General features: G+C 39.9%; 1 protein-coding gene across 5 annotated transcripts in view; it reads right to left on the bottom strand.

Moving 5' to 3' along the window:
• The window catches only part of DOCK4 (dedicator of cytokinesis 4), a 488,016-nt gene that overhangs the window by 246,175 nt on the left and 228,835 nt on the right, over window positions 1-13,006 (bottom strand). For 4 of the 5 annotated variants that reach the window (XM_064289799.1, XM_064289800.1, XM_064289801.1 and 1 more), the window contains 3 exons: window positions 9,784-9,880; window positions 5,769-5,917; window positions 481-565 (listed from right to left, as the gene is read on the bottom strand). In XM_064289799.1, coding sequence (XP_064145869.1) covers window positions 481-565; window positions 5,769-5,917; window positions 9,784-9,880 — 331 coding nt within the window. Of the gene's footprint in view, window positions 1-480; window positions 566-5,768; window positions 5,918-6,425; window positions 6,645-9,783; window positions 9,881-13,006 lie in introns of those variants that run through there. The other variant, XM_023544557.2, reaches the window with a different exon arrangement.

Genomic DNA, 13,006 nt, shown 5'->3' with positions numbered 1-13,006 from the left:
TGAACTCAGGCCAGGAGGGGTGGGGTAAGACCAGTAGTTGAAGACCAAGGAGGACGTATTTTCAACAGTCTGTGTATATCATGAAAATGGGGACAGTGAGGAGGGTTAACAACTAGGTGAGCAATGAGTGGACATAATTACTTACAAAGCTGTCCTGAAGCACAGCAGATAAATACGAGTGACTTGTATAAAAAAAATTCAAAATGTATAAAAATTTGCAAAAGAACCTCAAACTCCTTTGAATTTACTTCCTAGTACCTGGGAATTGAGGGCTAAGTAGAGAATGTCACTTCGTTCTGAGGTGGGTAAAGTGTCTGGGTACTGCATTCAGGGCATGGTCACCTCGGCTCTCAATTCTCTTTACTCTCTCTAAATTAAACTTGGAACATCCTGTTCTTATAAAATCAAGCAAGTAAAAAGCATGCCATGGAAACCACAAAATTAGCAGTGACACTGTCAACCAAGGTTTCCTATACTTACCAATCGGTAAAGCTCGGTAATGCTGATGTCCTCTGGATCCACCATTGAATACTCTTTCCTAGGCACCAGGTCCAGTCCCAGTTGTCTAGAAAACAAAGGACAAAAGTTTACAGAGAGAAAAGTGACCTTTGTGGAATATGTTACAATTGATTACTTTACCGCATTGCCTTGGAATTAGATATATACCCACCATGTTTCTCTCACTCATATTTTAACCATATTACTTGTTACCATAGTCAAGGCAGTCAACATAACTAAGGCTAGACACTGAGAACAGCTTCAGAAACAGAAGATGACTAAGGCAGGCAAATCAAAGGAGGTCAGGTTGACACTGTCTTTGTGGGCTTTGACATCATACGGTGGGGAGCCTTAAGCATCCAAAAATTATTACCAGAGAATCCCTTCCACACTGGAGCAGAGTAGAAAATAGAGCTGGGCCTAATTTGGTTCTGAAAACTGAAATTGAGGAGAGGGGAGTTTGACCTTTAGGATTTGACCTGGCATCAGAACACCTGGTTATATCCAGAGCCAATACACTTCTAATGTGAATCTCTGGCAACATGGTGCATGGTCCTCACTCCATGAAGTGTTCTGAATTGTTATTAGGAGAAACTTGCTAAAGGTAGGGAATGGAAAATGGGGCAGCATAGTCCTAGGTCAGGGTGGCAAAAAGGTTTAATCCTATGTCAGCTTTCGTTGTGGCTGACACATGGCCTGGTGTGCCAAGAAATATTAAAAGGTTGTATCTAGTCTCGGGATCAGGTAAGGTTATCAATTCGTGGGGTCTTACCATGGATACAGTAATATGAGTCTACTCCTGTTTGGTCAGTTTTCCTCCACTGACCTTGGTAACATACTACTCACCAAGGCACCCACTGTACAATGCTGATACCAATTCCACATAATTCTCTTCATTTCCTTAAACACTCACGACCATTCCAAAGGTCCCACAATTCCTTTATGATGCCCTATACATCAAGGCCAAGATTACTATCTACCAGACTCCTGTCATCACCACACTCCAGGTTTCTCAAGCTTCACCCTTTGAGGATAATTTATTCTAGATCTCTTTCACAACATCGCTGTTTCTAACATAGGAGTCTTCTGCATTACACATCTGATTATAGAACCAGTTTGTTTTTTTTCCTTTTTAAAGAAAAGATCCTGAAATTCTGCACCCTCCCCAAAACCTCACTAGTAGTTTCATAAGTAAAATTTATTAATTCAGCACCTACTTCAGGCCAGGAGATTAGAAGACTGTGACCTTCCTGAGGGCAAGAGCTGTCTCTCAGATACTAAAACAGTTTCTTAACCGTCTCAAGTTATGTTTCTCACTGAGAAACTTGAAAATCACACTCTCCCATTCTTTTAATTTTAGCTCAACTTTCAAATCACAACCAGTACTATGATTTATTTTCAAAATGCCCATGTCTGTCTGTGCTAACCTTCACCAAAAACTCTGATCGTGTCATTTCCTCATTCTTCATCTTCTCCAAAGAGAGAATCACTTCACTGCAACCTAAGACGTTATCTGGCACCTAGTCAATATTGCTGATGACAGATTATCTACCAAAGGAAAGGAGATGCATAACCATATATATATATATATATATACACACACACACACACACATATATATACACATATAACCAGATAGCAATTGTGGTTCCGGCCTTACCCACAGCCCCTTCATGGAAGTTGCCCCAACCACATTCTCGGCTGGAAGGGGTACAGGTGGCTGACCATCTCCCCTTCCAGAGCCACATGTGACCAGCCCACAGGTGGACACTTAAGGACAATCATGGACTAGCTAGCAGCATATGAGTGGTCTGGTATAAAATGCTCAGTCCAAATCAGGATAACAGATACTGGCACCATCAATGAGATTCCTTTGAGAACCTGAACTTGGAAATTCATAAAGCATCAGCCTTGTGGTAGAAGGGAAAAAAAAGATATGTGAAAGGCGGCTGATTTACATCACTGCAGAATGAGTGAATGAAGATCTGGTGTGGAGACTCTAGAGTAGGTGTCGGATCCAGAACCTTCCACGAGTCTCTAGCCCTGCAAATTCCTTTCTCCCATAGGGTTTGACTGTTCAACTTCTACTGGGTTCCTAAGAGTCCTGTCCATGTATAGAAAGTTTATTTGTTTCTATTTTTGTATTATTAATTCTTAGGTATATTCTTATCAGGAACCCTGGTGGCACAGTGGTTAAGTGCTTGGCTGCTAACCGAAAGGACAGCAGTTTGAATTCACCAGCTGCTCTGCTGGAGAAAGATGTGGCAGTCTGCTTCTGCAATGATTTACAGTCTTGGAAATCCTATGGGGCAGTTCTACTCTGTCCTATTAGGGTCACTATGACTTTGAATCAACTTGATGGGAATGAGTTTTTTTTTTTTTAGGTATATCCTTAGGATAAACCACCCATTGTTTGAGGTTTCTTAGCTCACAGAACAGGAGCAAAGGCAGTGCTTTACAAAGAGTAAGACAAAAAGAGACAAGGAGAGAAGGGAAAAGATAGAGGGAGATCACATGGGATATGGGAAGCCAGTGGAGGGGGATGAAGTTTTCATATTAACTCAGTCACTAAACTGCTCTGAGGCAAGAAGTAGGACCACTGGAAAGAAAGGATGAACTGATCGCCTCTCCTCCCCATGTCACCTGAGCAGGAAAGGCAAAGGACATCACAGGCCTCTACGGGGAAGAGAAAGATGAACCATTATTTTAACTCTGCCCAAGCTCCCAGATGAGCCCCACATCCTCTAGAAGATGGCATCCCTTCATCACTCCTTGACAGTTTGATATACAACTTGAGACTCAACATATTCTTGTTGATATCATTTTTGTTGTTGATGTGATTTAGGAGATCCCGTGTGTTACAGAGTAGAACTGCTCCATAGGGTTTTCTTGGCTGTAATCTTTACAGGAGCAGATTGCCCAGCCTGTTTCTTCTGCAGTGCTCAGTTACCAGCTGAGTGCAAACTGTTTGCACCACCCAGGGACCTCAACACCGAACACATTCTTAATTAATGTTTATCCAGAATTCTACTAACCCACTGCCGTTGAGTCGATTCTGATTCATAGTGATCCTATAGGACAGAGCAGAACTGCCTCATAGGGTTTCCAAGGCTGTAAATCTTTATGGAAGCAGACTGCCACATCTTTCTCCTTCAGGGCAGCTGGTGGGTTCAAACCATCAACCTTTCAGTTAGCAGCTGAGTACTTTAACCACTGTGCCACCAGACTCCTCAGAGCTCTACTATATGCTGACAAATAATTCTGCAGGACAATTTAGTATAATTTAACATGCAAGGAAATTATCTCAATCTGCTTTCCATTTAGCAAATTTACACTTGAAAGAATGAAATAAGGTAGCTGCATAATCTATATGCTGTTAAGTCATTTTCACGTGAGCAGTCAAAAAAATTCAAAGAAAGCAGAATCAGAGCTCAGAAAATTTGAGGATAATCTAAACTGTTCATTTTCATGCATCAATGTCTTACCAATTTACAAAAAATTCGCCACAGACCTTTCCATACTATAAGCTGGAACCCTCAGTCAAAAACTGAGTCATGATTTAGTCATAAATAATGTTTTTCATTTCTTCCTCTTTTCCTTCTGCCATTGTATTCCTTCTAAAATCCGAAAAAAGTATTATCTTCTTGCCTGTTGTATCTTTCTGTTATTTTTGATAAGCTAAATTCATCCAACTTTCTTATCTACAAACTAGTACTTTAAATAAAGACCAGCATAATGACTGAGAGTCAATAAAATCCAATAAAAACTCAAAGTATTTTCAGAGTAATAAAGGAACACATGAAAGAACACTTGAAGAGTGCTCAGGTCTACCCTCCACCGTACTCTCCACTGCACACAGCAAGACTGGAAGTTCACTGGCAAATCTAATTTCTCAGAAGGCATAATGTATTTTGGATCCTATTGCCCTGGAGCTGAAAGGGCCCTCGAGCCTCCTCTAGTTCAACTTATTCCTTTGACAGATGAAGAACTAGTGTCAAAGAGGGCTCATGAATTTGCCTCAGGTCTTAAAAAAAAGTAGTGTTCTTGGCTCAGTGCTCTTGCTATCACTCCACACACACACACACACACACACACTTATTTTATTCTAGAATGAATCTTCTAGACAAAAATAATGTAGGGCTACTTTACCTATTGGCTGTAAAAATATGAATGGCACAACTAACTTCAACAAAGTACCAGAAGGACTGTGGGTGAGATGGAGGTTTAAAATTATTAGCTGGTCCATGTATTCCTATTTGTGGCATGTAACGTCTTAGCAGGAATCAAAATTGGCTTCTGATAAAGCAACTTCCTATAGTTAGGGGAAGCGACACTCTAGTTTCAAGTCGGTTCTTCCACATTCAGTTAAGAGGCAAACTTCTCGGTGGTGCACATCTGTTTTTTTTCTTCCTTCCTGCTGCTTTTCTCTTACTCTCCCACTGTAAGACCCTTTATAGGTCCAAAGAGCAAGCAGGGATTTCGGGAAGAGGAATGGAAGGGAGGATATGGTCACGTAGGATATTGAGGGACCATTTCGCTTCCTTAAACCTAAGTCTTATGCAAGTATAGGATCATAGTCAAGGTTAACTTATTCTAATTTCTCACCCATATATTAATATTCAAATTTAGTACAAATATCAACCTTGGTCAGAGGTTTAAGAGATGAGATTTACTACTTGAAGTGCTTGGTTGTTATTTTAGTCACTTTCAGTTTTATTTTAAAGTAAATCTCTATCAAGAACAGCCTTTTACTAAATTCCCAAACGCAGCTCCTCAAAGTAGCGCATATGTACCACAGGACTAATCAGGGCAATAATCAAAGCCCCACTGGTACACCACCCGTAAGACTTTTAGCAGAAGCTGTCAACATTTGCATCTCCCTCTGGTGACCTATTGCCACGAGAGGGACGAGGTATAGGTTAAAAGCAAACGCACATGCCAAACCTACAGCCTGTTGAAAATTAAAACCTATTTAGCCAGAAGCCATATCTGATGGATGTCCACTGTGAACATTTAGTTTTCTGTCAGCATGACCACACTATAAGGCCACACAGGGCCCTAGTGGCCAAACCACATAACGGTGCCCACACCAGCTCCATGGGCGGTGGTTCTTGGACCCATCAATGCCAGTTTTCACTAAGGCCCCAAAAGAGGAAAACTGGTAGGCTCCATGTGGTTTCTTCTGGAGATGTCACCAGCACTAGGTAACGTCTGTGTCACTTCTGTTGTGTCCACCCACCAGGATGGCCCCTGCGATGGCTGGTACTCACTCATTGCCCCAGTCGAGGCGGGCAGTAATGTGGCGTTTCACATCCTTCATGCGGTCATGGGTAAGGTGTCCCACCAGCACCTGCCGCCGCAGATCTAGGATTTCATTCATGATGTGCCACAGACGATGGAAGAGATCACCTTCGTTTCTCTAGAAAATATACAAACGGGAGATTTTGGTAGTCAGTCTCCATACTGAATGGTGGGGTAAGCAAAGAGGAAGGAAAGGAGACAAGTCCTGGTGATCCCCCAAGTGCTTGTCACTCTCTGCACAGGTTCTCCTTTAATAGATTCACTCAATTCTATCACTTCTCACTTTTTACTCACGTTATACACTCCCATACACTACAAGGGTATTGTAACAGAACACTTTGTAATTATCTGTTTAATGTCTGTACTCTCCACTTGGCTATAAGGTGCCAACAGCCATGGCTGTGTCTGTCTTGTGTAGCCCCAGCAGCCAGAAAATGAATGAATGAACAAATGAATACCTTGATTTATAGGTGTTTGTTTTTGTGGACCTCAAGGGGTAGGTCCGGTGTAGGTCATACAGAAGAATAAGGATAGAAGATCAAGAAACACTTGAGGAAGTCAGTGGTCAAAAGGAAAGATTCATTTGAGCAAAAGAAATCACATAAAGGCTATAAAATAAGTCAAACCTCATGCAGCAAAGGAGAGAGCCAGCATCCTTTTGAACTGACTGTCACAGTGAGGAAGTCATGTGCCCTGCTCTTAGCTGTTCTGCAGTTACTTGTCTAGTAGGATGGTCTTTACTTTCTAATGCTGTCACCTCTAGCACTTAGAGAATACTGAGATGAGAAGAAAGCAGGAAACCGTACACAAATGAGAACCAGCTGCTCAGCCTCTTCATGTAGGGAAGGAAAACCAGGGGTGGCGGGGCATTGACATACCACAGGCCTGGCCAGCACACTTGCCTTAGGAGTATATAAAAATAGCCCATATCTGGTGTGACACTGAGTCATAATATTACAATTCTTTAAAAACTGGACTGGTTTGAAAGCTATATAAGAATGTGAAATGCTTTTGATTTAGTTGAAATGAAAAGAGTAGGGTATAACCTTAAACACTTGATTAAAACAGTACCTAAAAAATCGTGCCACATATAAGAAATGCAACAAAAGTTAATCACAAATATTTTAGTGTTTTATAAAATGGGTAAGTTTTTATTTGCCTTAAAAGAGAAACAACACAGATTTTGCTAGTGGCAGATCAAAATTTAAATTCTGGCTTCACTACTTAGCATGGACCCTTGGATCAATAGAGTAAGGAACTTCCTTGATAAGATGGGAGGATAAAAATTACCTGGCAAAGCCCTAATGAACATATATGTAAAATATCCAGCCTAGGGTCTGCACATCAATAAAAGATGGTGGTTGTATTTCTCCTAAACTTTTTGTGGTTATATTTTTTATTAGCTTTAAAAATACTATTTAGGCCCTTACCAATGACGTTACAAAGAGCAACTAGCATCTCTCCAGCCATGTGCTTCTATGCTAAATGTTCTGTATTTATTATCTCATATACTTGCTTAAAACTTACTAGATATTGATTGCCCTCATCTACCATCTTTCAGTGGAGAAGGTAGGTGCCTTAAAACTGTTGGAAAAGAACATGAACAATACCTCAAATACACTCAAGCATGATAAATGTGACCCAAAACACCTGGCACATACAGGTAAACAGAAACCAAAAAGTCCCACACAGCCAAAGTGTCCTCATCCCTAACCTAAAAAATCTGATCTCTCCAGGTCAAACTTTACATTTGTTCCTAATATAACTGGCTACCATGCCAGTAGCCAGGGAAACTCTTAAATATCTCTTTCTCACTCCTCAGGATACCAGCAGGAAAGAAGGCTACTCCTAGAGTTTACAACAGATACATTTTGAAATCAACTGTGTCCCCAAAAATAGATGCTCACAACCTCAAAAACAGACAAAAATAACTAGATAAGGCACAGTAAAGAGGAAATTCAACTCTGTTCCCCACGAGTAGCTACGTAAAAGGAAAAGTGCTGGCACTCTAGTTCATCTGATAGACGACGTATACACTGCCTTATTTTTCCAGCTCTTATGTTGGGTATTTAGCATGCAGTGCTTTGAACCTTTCAGATAGTTACTTTTTCAAGTTAGTTCCATGCACATTGTTATTTTAACTGAAATTCTGATTGGATTTTTAATTCTTTTCAACTCAAGTAAGAAAAAAAACATGGAGATCTATATGTCCTCTGCAGTGTCTTAGCCCGGGGCCCTTGAGGTCAAAGTTATCTTGACTTTGCATTTACCATATCCTGGCAAAGCTTAGATTCTGTCTTTCATCTAAGATTGTCTTGTGGATTTTAGTAGCAAGCCCTAAAGCCACCACCAGCTCCAGGAAGGTGACAGTCACAGAAACCCCAATATCAAAAAGATTTCATTAATGGTTTTTTAAGATTTTCTCAGCTCAGTGAAATAGCCTATTTCATTTTATATGTAACAGGCAATAAAACTGTCATATCGAGCCAAGGTCCCTCACTCATTTGGATTTTTGGTTTGACAGTCTGTCTGCAATTATTTTGTTAGGATGAGTATGGTATACCTTGGTATTTTGAACTTATCCCTTTCAATGATCAAGCTATTGTACAGATTTCTTTGCAAATGAAAAAAGAAATAGCATTCACCTTCCCCAAAACTTCGCTGCTTCCAAACTTCTAGCATATGTAATGGTTCAGAGGGACGGCATGAAAATCCTATCAGAATCCCAGCTCGGTCACTTTCCAATTACTTGGCCTAGAGGCAGTACTTTACTCTCTGGGCCTCATTTTCCTCCTCTGTAAGCTGGGGATGGTAACAGCTATTATTTCATTGCGTGGCTGTGGAATCAAATGAGATGCTACATATAGAGTACTTCCCATGGGTCTTGGCACAGACTAAGTGTCCAATCATGTAATTAGTTATAATAAATAAGTAAATAAACACACACATACATATGCCCAAGAAATATTCCTTTCTCTAGTATATTAATAGTCACATTAATTCTAGCTAAGAAGTCTATCGTTTATAGTATACTTAAATTATTTATAGAATTAGAATATAGTAAAACATATTTAAAAAAACTAACATTATGTCGAAAGTAAATTTATTTCCCTCTGATAAATCATAACATTCAGCAAGTCTAACACTACCTATGTAAGCCATCTTATTTGGCTAGATGCCAGAAAAATCATCTTTTATATTCCTGAGGTATTGCAAAAGAACTTATAAAATATTTGCTCAGTGAGCATGAGATTACGACAAGACTGTGTCTTATTAAGGTTTGTATTCCTAACACCCTGAGGAGTACAGATATTGTTATTATTGTCAGTTGCTGCTGAGCTAACTCAGACGCATGACAGTCCCATGTGTGCAGAGTAGAACTGCTCAATAGGGGTTTCGAGGCTGAGACCTTTCAGAAGCAGATTGCCAGGCCTGTATCGTGAGAAGCCTCTGGGTATGTCTGAACCACAAAACTTTTGGCTAGTAGTCCAGCGCTTAACCACCTGTGACACCCAGGGACATTAAGATATTAGTTGATGTTTATTTATGCTTGGATGCTAACTGAAAGGTTGGTGGTTCAAACCCACCCAGTGGCTCCAGGAGAGAAAGGCCTGGTGATCTGCTCCCATAAAGATTCCCATTACTGTCAAGTTGATTCTGACTTACAGTGACCCTATAAGATAGAGTAGAACTGCCCTACAGAGTTTCCAAGGCTATAATTTTCACAGGAGCAGACTGCCCTATCTTTCTCCCACAGGGCGGCTAGCAGGTTCGAATCACCAACCTTTTGGTTAGCAGCCGAGTGCTTAACCACTGCAGCACCAGGGCTCCCCAGAACGCTATGGGGCAGTTCTATTCTGTCACATGGTGGGTGCCACTATGAATCGAAATTGCCTCAACAGCACTTAACAACAATAATTCATATTCAGATATTTCTTAAAACACTTCTCTACCAGAATAATTATGTCATTAAAAGTTACTTACCACATAGAGTTGTTTCCACATGGTACCCCAGTCTCTCAACGTTGATGTCATTTCTGTGATAACAGAGTCTTCAGTGGGAATAACCATTTCAAATTGTCTGTAAAATTAAGAAAGAAAAATAAAGTATATATGCAAATATCATAGACAACAATTGTATTTTAAATACCCTAATAGATAAGCTAGGGAAGAAAGCCACGCCGTCCTTTTCAGGTTCTACACACAGTAACTGGGACCTTTTAAGTGCTACGATCACAGGTCTCACAGTGAGTAAAACACGCAATCATTAGGTTATGATGGTTACACAAGGTAAACATCCAGACTAGCTCAATGTTCTAAGGAATTAGACATGGAGGTGCTGATGAAACACTCACAGGATCGCATTAACACATCCTTTTTTATTATTTGTAAATGGGGCCATGAGAAATGATTAGTACAATTAGAAATGTTATTATGCATCATACAACTTATCGAAGACCTAAGACATCAGCAATATTTGAATATCCATTCCAGAACGTTCCTCTCTATGATTAAGGTAATATATTCTTCCCAATTTCCTCTTTAAGAGTCAGAAACTGTACTTGGAAAACATCCATCCCAACATCTAATAGGGTATTTATGGCAATCCTGATGTTGAGATACATAAGATGGGCGGAAAAACAGATTTAACTTGTCCTCTGTATCGTATCTTTAAGGAGCTCTGGTGGCTCAACAGTAAAGCGTTCGGCTGCTAACCAAAAGGCTGGCAGTTCAAACCCACTAAGTGGCTCCAAGGGACAAAGAACTGACAATCTGCCCCTGTAAAGATTACAGCCTAGAAAACTCTATGGGGCAGTTCCACTCTGTCACACAGGGTCACTGTGCATTGAAATCAACTCAACAGTACCTAGCAACAACAACATCCTATCTCTGGCATATAATAATCTCCTTTTTCTTATCTCTGGTGTCTTTTTTTAAAATTCCTTCCATTTTTGTACAGACTAAAGTGGTTAAGTGGTTTATATTACCATTGCTCCTCAAAGAAATGTTGCTAAAATATTGATGGGGGTTATTTATTCGATTGTATTTTTCTCAGGGACAACATCTAATATAGAGAAGGTAACAGCATATTAGACACTGAACCAGGCTGTTTAGATGATCAAAGGAAAAGTATTTCTTAGCATGAGGCTAATAACTGCTCTGCAGTTCCTTTTTGGCGTTATGTCCAAAGTGTGTATAACTCATTTGTAAAGTCTTTGTGAAAGCAAGTATAAGAACTAAAATCTTTCCTTGATTTCTTCACCAATGGAGCCTTGCCTCTTCATCTCATACCACTGCAAAAATGCCTGCCCGGTGAATATTTTCCTTCTTTCTAAAGTCTAAATTTAGCTGAAAATACAAAATTAGGATTTAAAACCAGTAATAAAGTGAACAGTAATATATGAACTGTGACATTGACAGAACCTTTTAATAAGTCTACGTGTGACATCTTCAAATGGTAGTACGTTTATTTTCCTTTAGAAGTAGCTGTTGTAATTTAAATGATGAATATTTGGAAACGGAGACTATAAAATAATCCAAAACAAGGTCAAATAGGGAACGATGAATTTTCAGCGAAACTAGGCATCCTACTTAACATCGAAAAGTAACATAACCTCAGCAGAAATTAAACAATACAGAAATGGCCTTACTATTCACAAACTATAATTTAATTTAAGGATCCTTGTCAGTTCTACTTGCTCTAAAGACCCAAGAAAAAACATAAAAGCAATTCAGTCTCTGGGAAGTTGATTTAGGTTTTTTTCCCAACCAAAATGTAAATTTTTAAGAAGCACAAAATTGCCATTGTAGGCAAGGCAACTGTTTTCTACTAATTTTAGCAAAACAACAATCAACGTTCAAATAGTCTGTCTTAAGTAGTCGCTCCTGAACCAATATTTCGTTCAGATCATCTGGGATGTACTTTACAGCTGTTTCATCCTGGTGGGCCATCAAGCTGCTGATTCACTTAAAATAAGACTTGTAACACCAAGGTCCCAAAGAGATTCTGCTCTGGGGAAAAAGAAAAAAACCACCTGGCAATGCTGCCATTGTTGTTGGGAGCCGTGGAGTCCATTCTGACTCATAGTAACCCCATGTGACAGAGTAGAACCGCCCCATAGGGTTTAATCTTTACAGAAGCAGACTGCCAGGTCTTTCTCCCTTGGAGGGGCTGGGTAGGTTCGAACCACCAACCTTTCTTTCGATTAGCAGCTGAGAGCTTAACCATTTGTACCACCAGGGCTCCTTAGCAACTCAGTACCCCTTAAGAAATGAGTCTCCATTTCCCCTCTCTCCAGCCCCAGGTCAAACCAAAAAAAAATATGATAAAAACCGAACCCGTTGCTGTCGAGTGGATTCTGACTCATAGTAACCCTGTAGGACACAGTAGAATTGCCCCACTGGGTTTCCAAGGAGCACCGGAGCTCTTATCAGGCCCTGGTAATCACTGATAATATCTAATAATTACCTTTTGCCTCTATATATTTGCCTACTCGAGATATTTCACATAAGTGGAACCATACAATATTTATCTTTTGGCGTCTGACTTACTTCATTGAGTATAATGTTCTCAAGGTTTATCTATTTAACAATCACCTGGTAATATGGGACCTCAAATGTTTTCAGGCTAAAGTTTCTTTTCTACTTAAAAGTCCTAAAATCTAAGATAACTATCGATTATAACATCTATTTTTTTTTTTTTTTTAATAAGTTTTGGTTCTACCCCAAAGCTCTCTTGTAGTCCAACGCTTATGATGCCCATGAAACTTAGTGTCGGGGGAGAATCCACAACCAAGTCATAAACGTATACAAATGCTGAGACACTTTTTCCTACTTTTACACTTCCTTGGGGTTCAGGGATGGGGGTCAGATCTGTACCACTTACGAAAAAAAAGAAGGTGTTTTTTTAAAAAATGTGACCCACCTCAACCTGTTCTGGGCAGTGTTATGGACTGAATGTGTCTTCAAAAATATGTGTTAAAATCCTAACTCCTATATCTGTAGATGTAATCCCATTTGGGAAGAGGGTTTTCTTTGCTTTGTTAATAAGGCCATATCAGTATTGCATGTGTCTTAATTCTGAGTGATACAAAGAGCAGAGAGACATAGAGACAAGCAAGCACAAATGGAGAGAAAGATAGAGGCTACATGGAGATGCCAAGGAACCGAGGAACACAGGAGATACAGAAGGTAAGACAAGGATCTT

Source organism: Loxodonta africana, chromosome 8 (assembly GCF_030014295.1).
Source record: "Loxodonta africana isolate mLoxAfr1 chromosome 8, mLoxAfr1.hap2, whole genome shotgun sequence".
NCBI classification, from domain to species: Eukaryota; Metazoa; Chordata; class Mammalia; order Proboscidea; family Elephantidae; genus Loxodonta; species Loxodonta africana.
This window is presented reverse-complemented; position numbering and strand designations above follow the sequence as displayed.